At 40.8% G+C, this 23,240-nt stretch overlaps 1 protein-coding gene and 1 pseudogene across 4 annotated transcripts in view; one reads left to right on the top strand and one right to left on the bottom strand.

Annotated features, from left to right (window-relative positions):
• Positions 1-5,635: 5,635 nt before the first annotated feature.
• Positions 5,636-23,240, bottom strand: part of ERLIN1 (ER lipid raft associated 1) — a 38,552-nt gene continuing 20,947 nt past the window's right edge. For 2 of the 3 annotated variants that reach the window (XM_084763467.1, XM_084763468.1), the window contains 5 exons: positions 23,072-23,130; positions 21,258-21,349; positions 12,157-12,246; positions 10,647-10,726; positions 5,636-7,855 (listed from right to left, as the gene is read on the bottom strand). In XM_084763467.1, the coding sequence (XP_084619593.1) occupies positions 7,634-7,855; positions 10,647-10,726; positions 12,157-12,246; positions 21,258-21,349; positions 23,072-23,130 (543 nt within the window). In that variant the 3' untranslated portion in view covers positions 5,636-7,633. The remainder of the gene's footprint in view (positions 7,856-10,646; positions 10,727-12,156; positions 12,247-21,257; positions 21,350-23,071; positions 23,131-23,240) is intronic. The other variant, XM_084763469.1, reaches the window with a different exon arrangement.
• LOC311590330 (high mobility group protein B1-like) lies at positions 19,775-21,215 on the top strand (annotated as a pseudogene). The gene has a single exon. The product of its transcript is annotated as a high mobility group protein B1-like (transcript).

Genomic DNA, 23,240 nt, shown 5'->3' with positions numbered 1-23,240 from the left:
CCTTTGCTCCATGGTCTATGACGCCCTCTCCTCTTGACCCCGGCCTTTGGGGCTCCATCTCTACCTGCATAGTGTTTACATTGACTGAATGGTTTTGGTTCTGCGGTTTTCATAGTATCAACTTAACCTTCTTGTAAAAAAGATTATAGCCAGAGATATACTTTGAACAACAGTTTGTTATTTTATGACTAGCAGTTATTAGTATATTCAAAATAGTCATTAAACTAAAACTTAAAATGCTTTCATTACTTCTAAAGGAAACACCACACTCACTTGAGGCCACTCCTTTTTCTTCTCAGACTGAGGTAACCACCTATTTTTATGTGTACTGATTAGCCAGTTTGAATATTTGATATAACTGGACTCATGCAGGATCTTGACTTCGGTGTCTGCTTTCACTCAGCATGCTTTCAAGGTCCATCCCTGCTGTAGTGAGTGTCAGTGTCTCATTTCTTTTCGTGACACGATAACGGACTGTCCATTCAGCAGTTGTAGGATACGCTTCTGTGTTCAGAAGTGGAACATGAAGCGACATCTCACTGCACTTCCCTGTTAACTAATAACTTATTTAGGGAGGAAAGGGTCTATTTCCTCTTCTATCTTGTAGATGGTCATCCAGGGAAGTCAGGGCAGGTACTTGGAGGCAGAAACTGATACAGAAGGCATGAAGCAATGCGACTTCGTGGCTTGACTTCTTATGCATCCGGGACCACCAGCCCAGGGGTGGCACTGCCCAGGGAGCTGGGTCATCCCACATCTATCCTCAATCAAGAAAATGTACTACAAGCTAATTATTGGAGACATTTTTACAACTGAGGTTCATTTTCCCAAAATTACTGTATCCTATGCCAAGTTTGCACAAAACTAGCCAGAGCAGACACTGAACACTTAAAAAAAAAATGGCTTTGTCAGTATTTAAGGTTCCTTATATGCCTGAATTCCAATATAGATTAATATAGTTATTAAGACACAAATCAGGGCTGACAGGCAAATGGATACAATTTGAAGAGCAAACTAGTTCAAGCAATTCTTTCAGTCTCTCTATTCATACACCAAACACTGTATATGGGTTGTCTCCAGAAGGGGGGTGTGACCTGGGAAGGGGACTTTTTCAGCCAAAATAACTTTACACTACTGGAGCAGGAAGGCCTCCCACCTGAGCACAGCATCCACAGTGACCATTTTTATGCTATTCAACTCATTTTGGTTCATATAATAGAAGAGTGCTGCTTGTCCAGGCTCCAGAAGTTCCATGTTTCTGCAGTCAGCTGTTACTTCAACCAGTTCCTCTAGAGAGCTCTTCCCAGCTCTACCGAGGGCAGAGAAAGGCAACCAATGGGTCATCACTTAACACATTAGCCCTTTTCCTGACCTCCATTTAGACTATACATCCTCTGAAATCTATCCTAAATTCAGAGCCTCCAGCCTTTTAAAAATTAATTTATTCAGATTACAACTCAATTGTTATCCCATCACTTGTATTCTCCCGTTCCTCCCTTCCTCCTACTTTCACCCTATTTCCCTCCCCTAGGTCTAAAACTGGGGGGGACCTCCTCCCCCACTATAAGGTCATAGATTATCAAGTCTCATCTTGGTCGCCTGCTTACACTTTCTTTGAGTGGCCTCAGGCCTCCCCACCACGGGGAGGTGGTCAAATATGGGGGACCAGAGTTCATGTCAGGGTCAGTCCCCGCTCTCCAGCCTCCACAGTCTTAATTGTGTCAACGAGCATGGTTAAGGACTGTGGTAATGCTGGATCTACGGTATAGCTCAAAGCTTTACTTTGCTACTTGTTTTTTTTTTTCTTTTCTTCCTTCTTTTTCTTTTCTTTCTTTCTTTCTTTTTTTTTCCAGAAGGGTTTCTGTGTAGCCTTGGCTGTCCTGGACTCACTTTGTAGACCAGGCTGGCCTCGAACTCAGAGATCTGCCTGCCTCTGCCTCCCAAGTACAAGCGTGTGTCATCATCCCCGTTTTTTGTTTTTGTTTATTGTTGTTTTTACTTCGTTCCTTGCTACTCATGTGATTTTTGGGTCAAGTAACCTTTCTGAATATGACAGCAGAAGGAGTCAAAAGAGAGAAGGCCTGCAGATGAGGACTGGTGCTTGCAATGAAACGACTCTTGTGCCTCCTGGAACTGTTGAGAGAATCCAGGGAATTCCATTTTAATTAAATGTGACTTTCTCAAACACATTGTATCATCACCATTTTCAGCCGGCAGCCTTCCACTCATCCTTTGAAACTTAGCTCAGATCACAAGTTGCTTCTTAACAACCACCAAATTCTGATCTTCACTGACACTGCTGTGCTACTCACTATTACACTTGCTCTTGTTTACTTAAACTGACCCACCCAACCTGTCTTTCTTGTTGCGTTAGCAACACAACAGGTGCCTAATACTTATATAAGAATACATTTTTCAAGGTTAAAAAAAAAATAGAAGTTGGGCTGGAGAGATGGTGCAGCAGTTAAGAGTACTGTCTGCTCTTTCAGAGGTCCTGAGTTCAATTCCCAGCAACCACATGGTGGCTCACAACCATATATGATGAGATCTGGTGCCCTCTTCTGGCATGTAGTTGTACATGAGGACAGCACTCATACATGTATATTAAATAAATAAATCTTTAAAAAAAAAGAAATTAGTAAAAAATGGATTAAAAGAAGTATCAGCAGACAGGTAATATTTCCCCCAAAATATGGTTATCATAGTCCCCATGGTGCTATAACAGTATTTGAAAGTGGGTAATTTATAATCAATATAAATTTACTGGTTCTCAGTAATAGAGACAGGGAAGTCCCAATAGCTGTCTTCCACAGTACCTCAGCAAGCACTGGCTTTCTCTTGTCATTCTTTACGGGTGCTAGGCTAAAGATCCTTGAAATTCTTAAGTTCTGTTTTCTTTTAAAATCCCATCTTTGTGTCATTTCCCTCTCTTGCATTTTGCTGTCTGCAGCTAACAGGAGCCACGCAGCTGCTTCAAGCTATCCACCGGCAGTTTTCCACACAGGCTGGGAAGTAGCTGCTGCCAGTGTATCTGCCCAGCATGTGCCTGGCTCTGGCTCCAAGCCCTGCATAATCACAAAGCAAGGAAACAATTTCCTCCACGAGGTGTTAGAGAATGGCGAGGATAACCTTACTCAAGCTCCCCACACCTCGTTCCTGTTTCTACACCCTTAGGACAGAACAGTCTCGGCCCCTCCATCTGTGCTATCTGAAAATCCACTCTGCCTACAGCTCTCCTTGCTGAGCCCTCAGGTCCCTTGACGTTCTGCCCCTGACAACCCAGGCTGTTTCCAGTCCGCTTCTCCAAGTGTCTCCATTCATTACCCAATTCCAAAACTATGCCCGCATTTTCAGGTTTTATTACAGCAACACTCCACTCCTCTGGAACTAATTTGTTCTCTTCATTCATCTTGCATTACTCTAAAAGAACACAGCCAACTGGCTAATTTATGACGAATAGCAGTCTCTCACAGTTCTGGAGGCTGGAAATCCAAATTTGGGGGCAATATGTGGTGAACTTCTTCTTGCTGTATCATCTCACAGAAAAAAAGGAAAATGTAAGAAACAACAAGAGGGTAAGAGAGGAAAAGGGAAGCATGCATGAAGATGAAATCCTCCTTTAAAAAAAAAGAAAGAAAGAAAGAAAGAAAGCCAGGAGTGGTGGTACATGCCTTTAACCCCAGCAGAGGCACGCAGATCTGTTAGTTTGAGGCCAGCCTGGTCTACGAGAGCTGTACAGGACAGCCATGGCTGTTACACAGAGAAACCCTGTCTAGAAAAACAAAACCAACAAAACAAAAACCCCAACTCATTCCTATCATAAAAGTTAACCCACTCCTTGTACCCACTGCTTAGTCTCCTCTCTGAGCTCTCTCAACACTGGTAAACTGAAGGCTAGGATTTATTTATTTATTTTTACTGATTTGTTGTTGTTGTTGTTGTTGTTTTGGTTTTTTGAGTCAGGGTTTCTCTGTCTAGCCTTGGCTGTCCTGGACTTATTTGGTAGACCAGTCTGGCCTCGATCGAACTCACATTGATTTACCTGCCTCTGCCTCCTGAGTGCTGGCATTAAAGGTGTGCACCAGCACGCTCAGCCTGGATGCTATTCTTAACACATGCTTTCTGAAGAACATATTCAAACCATAGTACACAGTAAGGAAAACAAGTGTCATTATGAGTTACAGTCTGTGTAATAAAGGATGCTAGGAATGAGAAATTGACAGTTTGTTCTAAATGCTTACACAAAGACAAGAGAGCAGGAGAAAGCAGAGAGGCTGCAATGTTCTTTGAGACTGTGGCTCTAGTTTAAATCTAGTTATCTTACCTTGACTCCGGAAGACAAGCATCAATGTACTTTATTTCATGCTCATACTCATCAGGTACTGTGTTCATTCTCTACTGTGGGAACTTCTGGTCTACTCAGAAACATACTGAATTCTATACACTGGATAAACTACCAAACCCCAGAAGTTACCACTTGGAAATTACTACACTAGGTACAGCAACTTTTATGCTCAAGAGCTGCCCTACAAGGATGAGTCAACAGTTTAGAAATAGCTGGTAATTTTCCATGATTTTCCACAAGTCTTCATTCGCACATACTTAGCTCAGCATCTAAGTCCTCCCCTCCTCTTTTCTCCTTTCTTCTTCCTCCTCCTCCTCCTCCTTCCTTTTCTTTCCTATGTCCTTTTCTTAGACGATTTATTTGACTCTATTTTCCTGCACTTCACATCCATCTTTTGGTTTTCACATTAACGATACTGATCAAGTCTCGGGGACCTTAGCAATATAAACAGTCCCCAGGCTACAATACAGTCATGGCCACTATCTTCATAGAGCCTATGTTTTTTATGTGATAACAGACTGGAGTCAGGATGAGTGTTCATGCAGGGTAAAAAGAAAATGCTAACTCGGAAGTGAGGTATCATCAGGAGTTAGCAAAGGAGAGCTGCTGCCACAAGATAGGAAAAGTAAGCCAGGGCAGATGCTGGGAAATAGAGGGGAGGCACACTCATGGACGGACCTCAGGAGAGAGGGGCTGGAAAGGACAGCAGGGCCAGATTATAAAGCTCCTCACACATCGGCCTTAACCATTTCAAAGCAAGTACAAGTCACAACTGCTAAATCACACTTTCTTAGCCCAGCTTTTAAGTCCTTTTAGAAGTGGGCCAAACTCATCTTCACACTAAAACCTACAGGACAGCAAGTTCAAATGAACAGTCCAGCTCCCTGGTCTGTGGCAGGTCATGTGGGACAGCGTGGGGGAGCCCCAGGACCTCCCGACTGCTACTCCCTGATGAAGCTAGTTATGCCACAACACTACCTCTTACAACGAGCTGCCTCATCCCTGCTTTAATGCGAGACTCTTCCTTCCAGTACAGGCCCTGCTTCTGACTTATTCCACAAACAATAACCATGCTTATCAAATTCTATGAGTTAGGAAAAAGTAGAAATGTTACTTTAAAAAAAATTGTACCTAGGAGGCATTATTTTGGAAAAAAGCACAAGCCTCTGCAGTTAAGTTCAATCAGCAAACAAACTGGCTCTCTGACTGGACAGGCAAGCGGCCTTAGAAGCATGCTACAGTAGCAGAGAAGCATGAGGACTTCTGGGGGAAACAAACACACACAGCTACTGATAGGAAAATAATTTTATTTAGGTCTTACTTTAAAAAAGGTAGCCTTCACATATAAATTTAGACTTAAAGATTACAGTGTATATTTACCAAAAGGAGCATCCCTGAAGGATGGCCAGACTTAGTTCACCGAGTGGGCACAGGGAAGCTCACTCCAGAGGGAGGCTCAAGTGGAAGTGCTTTCTTTAATCTTTCACAACGGCGCTTCCCCGGTCTCCACCCTGCCACCAGGGCCTGTGGCTGGTAAGAAAACCCACAACCATCACTTTGGGGCAACAGCATTTCACTAATGGGAGTAAGAAACATCTCTAGGAATGAAAGCACAAAGCTCAATGATCCAGATATCCCACAACATTCACTATTTATCTGCAGCAACAATATGACAGGAGTATTTGTATAGTTCAAAAATTCTTGTAAGAAGGGCTAAAGAACACAAAATTCATTTAAAGGTAATTTATATAATTAAATGAGAAAATTTATTTTCTCCATACTATAAATGTCTCTACACTATAAGGCCTAGAGAAAAGACATATTTTAATCTGAGCTTTCCTTTCCCAATAAAAGTTTGGCACAACCCTTCAGCGGCTATGAGATCAACAGCTGAGGGATTTCAGGAAGGGTCCCCATTACTTTTCTGTCTGGCTTCAACACAGTATACACAAGAGCCGTCAACTAGCTGGGCAGGCTCAGGTCTACCTGTGCGGCACAATGTCCCAGGAAAGTTAATGTGATGGGGAAGAAAGGTCTGGATGAAGTAGGTCTATAGCCACAGGTTAACTTTGTCACTTTCTCATAGAAAATAAATTCAATGGCTGCCCAGGAAGGCAGCAGAATTCTGATCTAGAAAGGGTGAAAGTTGAAAAAGCAACTTTGATATCAGCATCCCAGGGTCAGAGGGGAAGGAGACAAAGACGACCAAGGAAGTTTTCTAGGTCACTTGGTTCCACATTTTGTGAACTACTTCAAGGAGAATCAGTGTGTTAGTGACCATGGCAGCCCTAGGACCTTGGCCTTTAGACAAAAGTGCTGGGGAGAATGAATGTACCCCAAATCCAGTTTTAAAAATAAAAACTTCCTGCAATTATGATATAATACTGTGCAGTGAATAAAGGATTGCACACTGCTCCTGTGTCTGGTTAAAGCCTTGTCCCAGCTTTGGTCAGCCAAGGTGACACCTAGCAGTTGTCTGTGGCTAAAACCAGGCACTTTAATCATACATGGGCTGGGGCAGTGAGGTTGATGACATTACCCAATGGAGGGAACACAGGGCCCCACAGCTTTGGTGCAATGTAGGGTTTATTTCCCTTAAATTTCAGCTGCTTTCTATATCTGAGTCTGCTAATGCAATAAACTAGTGAATAGGAATTTCTGCAAGAACTTCTGGCTGGGTAGCAAAGTGCGTGTTCCTGCAGGCCACAACTTGACTGTAGGAAAACAGAAAGGTAGAGTTTGTACCAAGTAAATGGTTGCTCAACTGGAAGATCATTTCCTAGGAACCCAGAAGCCTGGATGTTGATCACATGGAGGAATGCTGGGACTAGAGGACCTGGGCCCCAAGTGTCACCAGTCTTCTTTAACTTACCCTTTCCTGATGGTCTTCTCCCTGGCCTCATAGCTCTTGAATGTCTGAGCACACATGTCCCCAGGGACCAATGTAAACATTATTCAATAGACCTCAGCTTTTAGAAACACACAGCTTGTTATATAGTGTTTGACATTCCAGTGCAGGCAGTATCTTAGCATCAGACTTTCCCTCATTCATGAGTACCGGTTTACAAAGGAACACATACAGGATACTTGATAAAACTGTGGCTGAAAAGACCATCTGAGTGCCAGGCAGCTGGCTTATCCTGCAGTCAGCTGGCAAAGCAGGCCTATGACAAGAGAATCATAACAGAGCACAAATTCTCTGTGAATCTTAGGAGTCCATATACCCACTGTTCCTATTTAGCCCCTTGGGTCACAACTTGATATGGGAGAATATTTCCACCTCTTGCATCAACCTGTGCTCTCCTTGTTTTGGATGGGGCTCTCTCCAGAGGGTTCGAGAGCCTCCTCAGGGGGAAGGGAGCCTTCTCTTCCAGTCCTAACATCAGAGTATTTCAAAGCACAAGAAGAGTCCATGAACATGTTAGGGATGTTGCTGCCAAAGTAGATCTTACTGTTAGAAGCAATGGCTTGGTATTTCTTGAGCTCCAGATATTCCGGGGTCAGTTTGTGCTGTGTGGGGTAAACAAGAGCAGAAAATTAGAATAGTTTGGTGCAACAGTCATCTCTTTCTCCCTGAGATTGCTTCTCCAGCTGCTCCCCTGAGTAACACGACTCAACCTGGAATGTTTGCATGACCCTCCTTCACTCTGGAGTGTGGCTACTCTATTAACAGCTAGGTTCTTCACTAAAATTCTTTTAATAAGCTCCCATCTTAATGCAGGATAAGTTGTATGTCTTTTTTTAATAGATTGGAGACCAAATAACTATTTCTTTTGTAGCTTATAAGTAGTTTACATGCATTTTCTATTTCATGTAGTTCAACTCGAGCAGGAACTGACACAGAATTTACACTGATTCTCTTGAAAGAGGTACACAAGCCAATCGATCGATGTTAGGGCTTCTAAGGAAAAGCCTAGGTTCACAACTATCTAATCAGGTGTCTTAGTGATTCAATTTTTCAACTAAATTTGAGAACTGGAGTATGTCAAGAAATCACCTAACCTGGTATTGTGCTTTTACCCAAAAGTTGGCTATTTAAACCATTTTTGGTAAGATGGAAGCTTGTCAACCACCAGAACTGCTTCTACCAACATGTAATGTTTAAAACAAGACCTCATATATTGCAAGCTGTCCTCAAATTTGCTATATAGTTGAGGATGACCTTGAACTTTTAATACTCCTGTTTTTACCACCAAATTATTGGGATTCCAGACATCTGTCACCACACCCAGGTTTATGTAATGTTGGAGACTGAACTCAGGACCAAACATACTAGCTGAACATTCTACCAAGTGAGCTACATTATCAGCCTCACTTCAATTATTTTGTAGAAATCACAGTGCCCAGACATATTCAATCAAACTTGATTTTGGTTTAAAACTCATTTTTGTTGTTTCCCGAGAATATGTGCTCTCAATGTTCCCCAGGACCACCCTAGGAATCCCCTCTCTGTCTTGAGTCTGTCGTTCTTGTCTTTACTCTTCCTTGCACGCACTCTCTACACTTCAACATCTTTCAGTTCCTACATCTCCACCCTCTCCAGCTGATTCTCACCTTCTACCAAAACACTGCAATCAAATCTGGTCATACTGCACAACTAAATTACTTCTGAAAACTCTTTTGATACTCACTGATATCTGAGCAGCATTTCTTAAGATGGCATAAAAAGACTACCCTTTTCAGAATAAGTTTGATCTTAGTAGCAAAGTCTCTTATTAAAAAAAAAAAAAAAAAAAGACACTTGTGCTGGAGAGATGGCTCAGAGGTTAAGAGCACTGGTTGCTCTTCCAGAGGTCCTGAGTTCAATCCCCAGCAACCACATGGTGGCTCACAGCCATGTATAATGTGATCTCGTGCCTTCTTCTGGCATGCAGGTATATTTGCAGAGAGAATATTGTACACATTATAAATAAATCTTTTTTTAAAATAAAAAAAGACACTTTATGGCAGGCGTGGTGGCACATGCCTTTAATCCCAGCACTCGGGAGTCAGAGGCAGGCAGATTGCTGTAAATTTGAAGCCAGCCTGGTCTACAAAGGGAGTCCAGCACAGCTAGGACTGTTACACAGAGAAACCTTGTCTCGAAAACATACACACACACACACACACACACACACACACACACACACACACAATACTTTTTGTTTATATGTATGTTTGTGTGTGCAATTGTGTAGGTAGCTGTAAGAGGGAGTCTGACCCTTACAGCTGGAGTTGTGAATCACCCAATGTGGGTGCTGAAACTGAACTCTGGTTTGCAAGAGCAGCAGATACTCTTAACCACTGAGCTGTCTCTTCAATCCTAACAGTAAGATCCTGATGCTTCTATCTGGCCAAATTCTCCAATCATTAGATGTACAAATTTCCCATCTTGCTTTCATTTTAACACAATTCTATTCTGTTTCTTCTGATGTTAAATTTGTTTAAAAATTTATACTGGTTTCCAAAGTTCTGACAATTCACATTCTGTCCACCTATCATAGCTTCCCATTTCTTCTAGTTTTTCTTTCCTTTATAAATTAATTTTAATCCTTCAAATTGCATGACCTACTTAGCAATCTCAATATTGTGGAAATAAGTGTGTGAGGAGTGTTAAAACAACAAGTACTACAGGTGTGCAGCAGAAAGGGCAAGGGATGCAAAATGTGCCATAATACACACAGTATCTTCACAATGAAAGTATCTCACCCTGCAAACTGTAAATATGTCTCTGATGGGGAACACTGCTCTTAAGTTCAGCTTCTATCCTGTAAAGCTAACTACCTGGAAATCTGTTCTAAATGAGTTTCCCTGTTTCCCTGTCACCCTCTCTTTACATCGCCAGCTTTGCCGAGCCTGTCACCGTGCAGACAGACGCTTTTCTGCACCTGACCTATGCTTATGCACCTGCTTACCTTTACCCCAGCTCGTACATCTATAAAACAGCATCCTGCCCTAGCCAACGGGCAGCAGGATATCTGCCTAAATGTCTTCTGGACAATGGGCTGGCCACTAGTCCCCACTCCTTTTTTTTTTTTTTTTTTTTTTTTGAGACAGGGGTTTCTCTGTGTAGCCTTGGCTGTCCTGGACCCACTCTGTAGACCAGGCTGGCCTCGAACTCACATCAATCCACCTGCCTTTGCCTCCCGAGTGCTGGGATTAAAGGTATATGCCACCACACCCGGCTCTTTTGTTTTGTTTTTTTTGTTTTGGCCACTACTCTTTACTGACACTGAATGCAATTATTTCTACCACATTATGATCCACGAACAGTGAATGTAAACCAGGAAGTCACCATGGAAATGGCATGCAGAGCAGTCACCTTGTTTGAGGTGGCATATTTGTGAGCAGCATAATACTCAGCATCTGCTTTCGCCTTCTCTCGGGCCAGGAATGCAGCATCTAGCAAATAAAACAGTCACAGAACATTTGAAACAAAAGAAAACTGCCACTCTGCTCCCTCATCTGGGTAAGAGACCTTTCTACTGCTTAGTATTTCAGTTGTTTGCCTCACTTTATGTTACAACATTAACAATTTTCAAAATCTCAATCCTCAGGAAAGCTCCTCTTTAAGGGCGATACGTTTATCACCATTAAACAACAGTTTTTTGAGTTTACTCATTTTCTTCTCTAAGGGTTCCTTTTTCCTCTACCTTCCTCCAACTTCCCAACACTGAAAGCCTTACCCTCCCTCCAGCCATGGTTCAGACAACCAATCATGTCCAGACATAAAAGCTCTACTCTATTTATTGCATTATACCAACCGTCACCAAACTTGATCTAGAATCAGTTAACACACCAAGAAAAGAAGCAGCTGTATGTAAGTATCTTCAAGATTGTAATCTAACAACAATAATATTAGCATATGCAATGCCCTAGGTTCAATAACAAACACATTATTATGTGATTACAGAGTTTCAGATTTTTCATTACAACTGGACATCTTTTCCCCAGCAAATTTGTTGTTATTGCTGTTGACATGTGACAAACTGGTGGCAGCTGTTTATTATTTTGAACATTAAAAAATTATTTTCAAGTCTGTGTGTGTGTGTGTGTGTGTGTGTGAGAGAGAGAGTGAGAGAGAGAGAGAGAGAGAGAGACACCCAGGAGAATAGTGCCCTTAGAGGCCGGAAGAAGATATTTGATCTTCTGGAGCTGGCGTCAGGAGCTGGAGTCAGGCCGTTGAGGGCTGCCTGACACGAGTGCTTAGAACTGAACCCAGGCACTGTGCAAGAGTAGCATGTGTTCTTGATGACTGAGCTATCTCCCCTGCCCTTACTACGTACATTCTTAAATTCTTTTCATTTTATTTTATGTATATTTATATGTATTTTATTTTATGTATTATATGTATATTTTACCTGCATGTATCTTTGTGAGTCATATGTGAACAAGAAGGTGTTGAATTCCCTTGGGACTGGAATTGTAGACAGTTGTGAGCCACCAAGTGGGTCTGGGGATTGAACCTAGTCCTCTGGAAGAGTAGCCAGTGCTCTTAACCACTGAGACATCTCTCTACACCTTTGTTTTGTTTTAACAAAAGATTTTGAGAAATTCTTATACTTCATTAGAGAATAAAATGAGAGCTAATAAGCCCCGCTGTAGAAAAGGAAAGGCCGCGCTACCGTCACAGTCTAAAGAGAGAACTAGATTATAAAGGTTTGTCTGTTTGCCTTTTTTCTTTGCTGCTGTTGTTTTTTTGTCTTGAGTATCAGGCTAGGTACTTCCTCCAGACCAGAATATCCCATGCCTTTCCCCCCACAAGACAATTAAGAACTGGTCCTGAGGCAGAGGGGCAGTTTAGGGCACTGTTCTGCCTGTCATCATTGTACCTTCAATTTCAGAAATGCGTTTTTCAGTTTCTTTCTCCATCACCTTCTGTTGAAAGCGAATTTTTGCCACTTGTGCAATCTTCTCTGCTTCTATAACAACACAACAAAGAGAACCTCGCTCAGCATCAGCAGCACTCGATGTAACACAATTTACACACTATTTACACTACAAACATTTAATTGCTTCCCAGGTTTTATCTGTTCTAGAAGCAACTCAGAGAGAAAGGGAATTTCCTTCTTCCTTCTTTTTTCTTTTTAATTTATTTAATTTTATTTTGTGTGCATTGGTGTGAGGGTGTCAGAGCCATTGGAACTGGAATTACAGACAGTTGTGAGCTGCCACGTGGTGGCTGGGAATTGAACCCCGGTCCTTTGGAAGACCAGACAGTGTTCTTAACCACTGAGCCATCTCTCCAGCCCCCATTTCTTTACTGTTATATTCTGGTAGTGCAAGCTCTGTAGGAAGAAGGTTACAAAAGGTTAACAGTTTAAGTTTTTCATGAGACTAGAAGCAATGGTTCACGAGCTATTGATAAAAAACAGTACAAAAATGAAGCAATACAAGCTTACGGCAACACAGGACAACTGTATAAAGTGGCAAGAGAAAAACAGAATATAGGAAATTAAACCAGGAAGACACTCTGCAGGAAAAGAATGGACATTACCTGGTAGGGATATGCCAGGAAGCATACAAGAAGACACATAAGGTATATTAAAAAAAAAAAAAAAACCCAAACCAAACATAAACTATAGGGAGAGAATACTGAGCCAGATAACAAGAGAAAGCAATAAAGAAAGCCTGTGTTTTGAGTGACAGGCTAAATAGCTTAGTTTTAATATATTCAGGATCTACTAAGTTGCCATCAAGAATATGACATAAGGAAAAGATTATCAAAGAAGGAAATTAGTTACTTAAGAAACAAATATTCATAGAGAGCATAGTAGCTGCCATATCCAAGTGCACACAGGAAACACTAACCCTTTAGTGTGTGTGTGTGTGTGTGTGAGAGAGAGAGAGAGAGAGAGAGAGAGAGAGAGAGAGAGAGAGAGAGAGAAGGGAGGGAGAGGGAGAGGAAGAGGAAGAGAGAGAGAGAGAGAGAGAGTGTGTGTGTGTAAGTAAAAGGTGTACCATTGCTGAGGAATGACCCCTGAAGTTAACCTCTGGCCTCCAAATGTACTTTAGTAAACCCCTGTCCAAACCAAAGCTCCCAGGACCAAACAAGAAAAACTCTAATTACACTTGAAATTCTATCACTGTAATTAAAAAATAAAAATCTCAGTTTTCCTTTTCAGACAAAGATGATGACGGCTGAGGTCCTTTATGGTCACAGGTTTCCCATCTTAAAAGTCAAGCAAATTCAGATTGAAGATCCTCAGAAAAATTTTTAAAAATGTGTATACTGAACACACATTTGTTCTTGTCATCACTCCCTAAATGGTATAGTATAACAATTGTTTCCATATCACTCTCATTTTAATAGGTAACCTAGAGGTGATGTGAAGTATGTGGGAGAATGTACCTAGTTAGATGAAACCCATTCCGTTCTCTCTATAAAGGGCTTAAATACCTGTAGACCATGGTTTGCAACCACAAAGGCCCCAAGAGACACTTTTAACATACTTTATCTCTGGCTTCTATGAAAAAAGACGAAACAGAGAAAATTTCCAAATGGTTTCTTTTTTTGGTTAAGAAGGCAGTATCCTTTATCAATTACTCCAGGATCCAGCAGAGTGAAATCAATCTATATTATACTACCTTGAAAATAAACTACAGGTTAGACATTTAGCATAAGCTCAAGATACACCACCCTCAAGGCTGATGAGATGGCTCCTCGGTTAGGAGCACTGTTTGCTTTTCCAACATTCAATTCCCAGCAACCACATGGTAGCTCAAAACCATCTGTACTGATGCCTAATGTCCTCTAATGGTGTGTATGAAGACAGAGCACTCATATATATAGATCTTTATCTCATGGGAAGAAACCAACAAACAGCATGACCAGACTTGGAGTTCCAGAAAAGTGTGAGTAGGCAAATGAGAAAATTCCTTTAAGTTACACTTTAAACTGTCATGTAAAACATAATCATTTGTCTTTAAATGCACAGCAAGTTCAAAACAAGGAATGAAAACCTTCAAATGATACACAAAAAAAGAGAGCTGATGATTTGCATGGTGGCAGCTTTTGGATGGTTATTTCACAAGAAAGAAAGAAGTACTCAGGCAACTCTCCAAATAGGATCAGATAAGGCCTTGTACATTCACACTGACTTCCGAATAAAAGCAAGCCCTGTAGAGGCTACACCTCCAGGGAAATGGGACTAAAGCACTCTACCTGCCAGCCTCATGAGAACAACCAGAGTTATCTGAAAAGCTGGAGAAGAACGACTACCCAAAAGAACAAGTAGCACAACTGCATGCTTGTAATCACATACAAGTGACCAAAAAAATAAAAAATAAAAATGTAACAGTACTGCCAAAATAGTAATAAGAAATAAACTTAGTTTGATGCAGAACTATAGGCTAAAGTACCACCCAGGGATGAAATGACCTTACTTTTTGGCCAAGAAAGATGCTTTGCCTTCAACAGAAACACAAAATAAGAAAACAACTAACTAGCAGGGGGGAAAAAAAAGTGAACTGTCTGAAGCAGAAGAGAAGATTATTTAACACTTTAAATAGATAAAGCATATGTTCACTGTAAGAGTCACTAGGAATGGTCAGAGTATGCAACAAGAAGATTAAAAACAACATGAAAATAGATTACAGAGCAACACTAGCTTGTGACAGGGACGAGAGTTAAAGTATTTCAAAGTGTTATTCAAGAAAAGGACAGAGAAAATAATTACCTTAGGTTTTAACTAGGTCAGACAGTCCCGTGATGACTAGTTGCACATTCCAGAAACGGAATGTAAAACTTCCAATCAAGTTTAAAAAAAAAAAAAAAAGGACTAAAGACAATTCACAATGGAAAAAGTAGAGAAAAAAAATACATGGTAAATAGCACACAACTGAGTGACAACATGGAAATCTAAATACAGTAGCAACTACAATAAATATAAAAAGACTCACCAGTTAAAAGACAGATTCTCACACTGGATAACAAAACCCAGCTATATGCTGTTTATAAGAGACACACCTAAAATATAATGACATAGGAAAGTTGAAAGTAAAAGAATGAGAAGACACACCAAGAAAATAGCCAAGAGAAATCTGACATAACTATGTTACTATTAGACATAATAAGACATATTAGACTATAAGTTATGTTTAGGGATATTTTTATGTTTAGGGATAAAGACTGTTATTATAAGCCATTAGCAAATCTCCAGAGAGATTAACAATCCTGACTGTAAATGCCCTTCATGATAGAGGCTCAAAGTAAATGAAGGAACAATTATGTCAATAAATATTCCAGCAGGAAATTTTAACCATGGTCTCAGTAAACTGATAGTACTAGAAGACAAAAATGAGAAAAAAAGATGTGACCAGTCACCAGAGAAACCTGCACCCAAGAAATAGGGACCACACAGTTGGCCCTTCCCAGAATGACTAGGGCATTTATAGAAAAGGCTATGCAGCAAACTGCAACATACAACCACATCACCTAGACAACACATATTAGCTTCTGACTGTAACTGACACTGAACATCAGTAATAAAAAGGTAGATGCTCAAAGCTCATTAAACCAAAAATTGAAAAAAACAATACATGTAACTCACAGATTAATGATGAAATTATAATGAAAACATCTTTAAAAGAAAACTGAATACATACAAGCAAAAGAAGAGCCACTAAACCAAGTCTCTAAAACCAAAGCGATGCGCAGAGGGAAATGCAATAATACTCCTACGGATGACCACTGAAACAAACAACAACAAAGCAAACAAACAAAAACTCTAAGTCAATGAATTAAGCATCTAACTCTGGAAATTAAAAAAAAAAAAGAACTGATGAGTAAATTTAAAGTATACAGAAAAAAGGAACAAAAAAATATAGCAGTAGCCGGGTGCAGTGACACACACCTGTAATTCTAGCACTTGTGGAGGCAGAGGCAGGTGGATCTGTGAATTTGAGGCCAGCTTGGTCTACAAAGTGAAACCCTGACTCGAAAAACTAAAAACCAAAACAAACAAAGAAAAGAATATACATGCAAACAATATAAGGAAAGATAGGATAAGGCAGATGTTTTCAAAGCTACAGTGAATTTCACAAGTCCACCTATTTCCATAAAATAGACAGTTTTCAAGAAAAATAAAAAATTTAAACTTGGGGGCTGGAGAGATGGCTCAGTGGTTAAGAGCACCACCTGCTCTTCCAGAGGTCCTGAGTTCAATTCCCAGCAACCACACGGTGGCTCACAGCCATCTATAGTGTGATCTGATGCCTTCTTTGGCAGATAAAGCACTGATATACAATGAATAAAATAAATAAATCTTTTTAAAAAGAAAAACAAAATTTTGGGCTGGAGAGATGCCTCAGGGGTTAAGAGCACCGTCTGTTCTTCTGGAGGTACTGAGTTCAATTTCCAGCAACCACATGGTGGCTCACAACCATCCTGGATCTGATGCCCTCTTCTGGTGGGCATGCCTACATGCAGGCAAAACACTGTATATATAATAATAAATACAAATTAAAAATTTAATAATAAATAAAATCTTGGGGCTGGAGAGATGGCTCAGTGGTTAAGAGCCCTGTCTGCTCTTCCAGAGGTCCTGAGTTCAATTCCCAGCAACCACATGGTGGCTCACAACCATCTATAATGGGATCTGGTGCCCTCTTCTGGCCTGCAGGCAGAATACTGTATACATAATAAATCTTTTTTAAAAAAGTAAACTTCAAAAGAAAATGAATAACAGAATAAATTTATATACAATAGAGAAATGCAATCAGGTTAGATGTTACCAAACCACAAACAAGCAAACCAGCACAAACCGTATGAAAGGGCAATGCTTTATGGGCTCCATGAAACCCAGGAGGAGACAACACAGACCAAATACAAAATGCCTCAGGAATCAAATGCCCTTCCAGTCACTCTGAGGTTGGAAGAAACATGGCATACAACCAACAGCAAACATCTGACATCCAGACAAAATACAAGTAGGCAAAATATGATAGAGTCTACAAGAAAAGACTATAAGCTGATCTCATTTATAAAAAACAAAAGTAAAAATTCTTACAAAAAAATTGTCAGTAAACCTTACAAGAGATTATGGTGACCCCTCCATGTCATGGCTGAGTGGGATTAATAGAGCAACACAAAGAAAACGCTGTAGTATATCCTCTAATGATGCGATCCACCATATGAGCAGCTTAAAGATCAACTCCACACAGAGAGAAAATAATTTAGTTTTAACAGCAATTCTTTTTTATTTAAAAGAAAGATTTATTTATTTATTATTTATACAGTATTCTGCCCCCATGTGTGCCTGCACACCAGAAAAGGGCACCAGATCTCACTGAATATGGTTCCGAGGCACCATGTGGTTGCTTTGTAGACCAGGCTGGCCTTGAACTCACAGAGATCTACCTGCCTCTGCCTCCCCAGTGCACCACCATACCTAGCACCAATGGAATGAATTTCTAGCAAGTATCAGGGACTTTAAGAATATTATACTTTTTTTTTCCCTCTTTTTCCAGTTTTCATGTGGGTGTAGGCACACACATGTGAATACGTGCATGTGGGTGCACAGGCATGTGGAGGCTGAAGTTGATACCAGGAGTCACCTTTGACTCTTCCTTTTACTTGTTAAGGTAGACTCTCTCAATGAAACCAGCCCTGGTCTATACAGCTAGTCCTGCTAGCCAGCTTGCTCTGGTGAGCCCATCTCTGCCTAGCCAGACTGGAATTACAGGTGGGTCACCGAGCCCACTCCATGTATTCAGAACTGCAGCCCTCATGTTTACACTTTACACACTGAGTCATTTCCCTAACCTTAAATTATGATACTTCTTAAATTCATTTCTCATAAATAGAAATGTAAGAGATTTTTAAGACTTAGTATCATAAACTCTTCCATTATCTCCAAATAAGTGTACATTCAGTGCAGCTTCAACAAACACCCTGATAATATCTTGTAGCACTGAGCCGGTCCTTATGGTCTCATGGCCGAATACAGGGCCTAGTTATTAGTCAAGGATAATTTCAGGAATAATTAAGAATAGTTCGCAATTACAGCAACAGGAACAGCTAAGGAAAAACTCCAGATAGCAAGAATTAACAGGGAAGACACAGAACAAAGAGTTAAACCAAAACAGAGATCTTAGCGTCTTCTATATAACATACATGGCATTCAAAAAGAGGAAACAGTGAGCTGCTTGATAGTCTGCGATAACTGGAAAAAGTAAAGCCAAAGCTCTGTGACATTAAACATTAACACAACCCCCTGTGGACTAAAGGCCCATACACAAAAACCAGAACTGTACATTTTAGAATAAAATGGTCCTTGTGGAGGTAAAAGAACTTGTAAGGAAGATAAGGAACAAACCACAAGACTTATGATAAACCAGACTATGTAAAATCAAATAGGTAAGCCGGGCAGTGGTGGCTGGTGACGCACACCTTTAATCCCAACACTTGGAAGGCAGAGGCAGGTAGATCGCTGTGAGTTCAAGGTCAGCCTGGTCTACAAAGCGAGTCCAGGACAGCCAAGGCTACACAGAGAAACGCTGTCTTGGGGGGGGCGGGGAGTCAAATAGATATACTTCAAAGATACCTCAATTCAAAGATAAGCCACAAATCAAGAAAAGATACTTTTGTAATGCATAAATCTGGGGGAAGGATCAATACTCAAAAAACAAAGAACAACATAAACCAGTTTGAAAAAAAAAACAGTCAAATAACTGGCTTAAGATACTAAAAGGGCACTCGGGGAGGCAGGGGCAGGCGGAACGTTCGAGTTTGAGGCCAGTCTGGTCTATAAATAAAGTCCAGACAGCCAAGGCTATACAGAGAAACCTTGTCTCAAAAGACCAAAAACTGAAACAAAAATAAAAACAACAAAAAATGATACTAAAAGGCCATAGACCTTGAAGAAGAAGAAGAAGAAAAAAAACCAATAAACAATTTTACCGATGATCAGGGATATTAAAATTGAAATTATGTGATACTCTGTCCATCAGTGAGCTGACACAGATATTTGATATCTGGGGACTCCAAGGCATGAGGAGGACACAGAGAAAGGAGGACTCAGTACAGCAGGACAGAGCCCAGAACTCAAACACTGCTGAGGACAGTAAGAGGAAGAACGAGGAAAAGAGTAGTTTGCAGCAAGAGAAACTCAACACAGGGATACACTCAGCACTCTGCTCTGAGGAACGCGTTTTACAACTGAGCTTCTCAACAACCTGCCCCAAAGTGCCTTTTCCCCTTGAATTTCAATCCACTAGGAACCAACAGATTGCAAAACATAATAAAAAATGAATTATTAGAAAAGTAAAATTTAAAACAGAAGTATAAGTTCTAAAATTATTAGATTCAACATTAAAAAAATTAAGTGTGTGAAAATGCTTTGAAAACTTCTTAAAGGGAGCCAATGCAGTCCACTGAACTCTGAAGAGACAGCACCAGGGCAAGCGTTAGCTGGATAAGCATCAGGTGACTCTGTGCCTCATGGATGAAAATCAACTAAGCATGGGCAAGGAGAGCCTAAGAAGCCGAGAGGCAACATGTCTTTGTACGCACTCGTTGTGCAAACCTGCCCGGAGGAGCATAAGAAGCAGCACCCAGATGCTTCTGTCAACTTCTCAGAGTTCTCCAAGAAATGCACAGAGAGGAGGAAGACCATGTCTGCTAAAGAAAAGGGGAAAGTTGAAGACACGACAAAGGCTGACAAGGCTCGCTATGAAAGAGAAATGAAAACCTACATTCCCCCAAAAGGGAGACAAAAAGAGGTTCAAGGACCCCAGTGCCCCAAGAGGCCTCCTTCAGCCTTTTTGTTTTGTTCTGAGTACCGCCCCAAAATCAAGAAAGAACTCTCTGGCTGGTCCACTGGTGACGCTGCGAGGAAGCTAGGAGAGATGTGGAGCAGCACTGCTGCGGACGACAAGCAGCTCTGTGAGAAGAAGGCTGCCGAGCTGAAGGAGAGGTACCAGTTAAAGGAAAGCCCGCTGCAGTGGAAAGGGGGTGGTCAAGCCTGAAAGGAGCAAGAAAAAGAAGAGGAAGATGAGGAGGAGGATGAAGAGGAAGACAAGGAGGAAGATGAGGATGAGGAAGAGAAAGATGATGAGTAAGTTGGTTCTAGTGCAGGTTTTTTTGTGTGTCTATAAAACATTTAACACCCCTGTAAGCCTGTGTAAAATCTGTTTTTAAACAGTACAGTGTTTTTTTTAGTATACCTAACATACTACCAAATATGTTGTTAGCTAGTCCTGTCCTGGTGGTATTTTCAATGGCCAATAACCTTGCCTGTTACAGTCTGGGGGTTGTATATTGCCATAGAAATTTAAAACAGGTTCGTGTTGATGCACAGCACAAATTAGTTACATATGGGGATGGTAGGTTTTTGTGTTTTTTTTTTTCATCTTCAATTGTCTGTGATGCAGCTTATATGAAGATAACTGTTGTTCTGTTAACTAACTGCAAAAAAAAATTGTGCTGTTTTGTTGGCATTTGAATGCTTCTAAGTAAATACAAATTTTTTTTTTTTTTACTAAAAACACTTAAAAAAAAAGAACTTCTTAAACTCTTAGTAGTTGGACTGTTTTACTGTGGCTCAGGGGAAAAAAAAAACTAGTATAGGCACTGCCCCACACCTAATGCTGCTCTAGCAGTGCGCATGAGCACAGAGGCACTAAAAGCTACAGAGCAGTGCTGCAGTAACTAAGCAGAAAGTAATCCTTGCAGGTGGTCACCATGATGCACTGAGTCCTGTTCACAGAATGAAATTACACAGCTACTGAAAATGAGTGACGTACACATATTGGCCTCACTTACTTTTAAAGGCTTAAGGACACCTGAATATACAACAAAGTTTCCAGAAATCTTCACTACATGTTATGCTGCCTGAGTCCCCACACTATCCAACATTAAAATGATATGGAACAGGACAAAGTCACAGTACCTACAGTCAGAGACATTCATTTCATAAACGAATCCAAGTACCTATAACAGCCCTTTTCCTCTCTGTCTCAGCTTCTTTCTCCACAACCTTTTGTTTCTGTGCAGCTATAAGAAGTTTTGTCTTCTCTGCCTCCCTGTGAAGTAAAACATTACACAAATCAGAAAAGGCTCTCCCTTCCCCGCTCCTCCCTCCTTTGTGGTGCTGCACACACAGCACAGTGGCATGCAGGTTTGAGAGTGCGGCTCAAGCTTATCACGTGTGTGACCCTTCTGAATAAGATCAGAGAGGGGAGAGAAGGAAGGAAGAGGGGAGCAGGGGCAGTGAGGAATGGAGGGAGGGAAGGAGAGAACCCATACGATTCATCTATTAGTGGAAGCAAGCATATCTGCAGTTTAAGATGTCCTCCTGATTCTTAAATAAGCATATATTCTATTCGTGGCTCAGACTAACAATCTACCTTCCTGCTTGACACTTTATGCTTTATACTCTTAAATTACATACAGCTCAACAATGAGGCAGGAGAAATAAAAATGCACAACAGAAGGTAGACTAGGAACAAAAAGGTTTATTACACTACAGAGCAGTATTTTTATTCCCTTGGACCCTGAATCTATACACCTGCTCTATCCGCCCCCTCCATGTGCGTGCGTGCGTGCGTGCGTGCATATGTGTGTGTGTGGGACTGAACCCAGCCTTGTGTGTGTCAAGTAAGCACCTGCCATGAGAAACTCCCAGCCCTCATCTACTGTATTCCTGGCTTTTGCAGTGGTTTTTAATTTAGCATCACCTCTTATTTTCCTCCGGACATCCAAAATTTCCAAATATGTTTGCCTCTTCTCTTCATATGCCCTCTATAAGAATATTGCTTCTTCAAATATTAAGTATTATCATTAAAGAGATCCTCCAAAACAAAAACTAATGCTGTGTCAGGCAGGTAACTTCTTGACACATAAAAAAGAAAGACTTAGGGATCAACTCAAACTCAGGTAAAACCTCCCTATAAGCAATGTGAAAAGACCCAGACTTGATTATCACAATGAAAAAAATCCCTAAGCTTTATACCAACTAGGTATCTACTCATTAAAAAAAATAACCTTTCCTCTTGAAAAAATATGTATGGGTGTTTTACATGCCTGCTTGTCTGTGCACTGTGTGTCTGCAGTGTCCATGGAGGCCGGAAGAGGGCATTAAATCCCCTAGGACTGGAATTACAGACAGTAGTAAACTACCATGTGAGTGCTGGGAATTGAACCTGGGTCCTCTGGAGGGGCAGCAGTGTGCTTTTTGTTGTTGTTGTTGTTGTTGTTGTTTTGTTTTTTTGAGACAGGGCTTCTCTGTGTAGTCTTGGCTGTCCTGGATTCACTTTGTAGACCAGGCTGGCTTCAAACTCACAGAGATCTGCCTGCCTCTGCTGGGATTAAAGGCGTGTGCCACCACACCACACTCAGCTCTTAACAGCTGAGTCATCTCTCCAGCTCCAAAGTTATCTATTCTTACCATTATGCTAAGATACTGAAAAGGATATTCTTTTCAACATCAACAGGCTTCCCTGTGTCATTACTACCTCATTCCAGGCTCTATTCATATATAGATTATAGCTCCTTTGTCTCCAGCAATCATTTCACAACAAACTGCATCCTTAGGCACTGCTCTGGAAATGTCTATACATAAAGATAAGTCTAGCAAATATTTACTGAGAATTAAGATACAAAAGGTAGTGTTACTTAAATACAGAAGACAGCTATTTATCCTATCCCAGACTGAACATTTTCCATGTTTTCCCTAGACTGATATATTAATATAGAAATAGCTCTAAATAGAAATATTATATTAGGAGCCCATGAGCGTTACTCACATTAACTCATAATTTCTTCTTATGGCTTCTGGGATTTTGGGTTTTGTAACACGCACAGCCTTAAAAAAAAAGAAAAAGAAAAAAGGAAAATCCAAAAGTATATATGAAAAATAAGTCTTCACACTGGGCACGGTAGCATACATACACAAGCCAAGGACTTAGAAGATGG

Source organism: Acomys minous, assembly GCF_964271855.1.
Source record: "Acomys minous genome assembly, chromosome: 2".
Taxonomy (NCBI): Eukaryota; Metazoa; Chordata; class Mammalia; order Rodentia; family Muridae; genus Acomys; species Acomys minous.
Note: the sequence above shows the minus strand (reverse complement) of the source record. Positions and strands in the feature narration are given on the sequence as shown.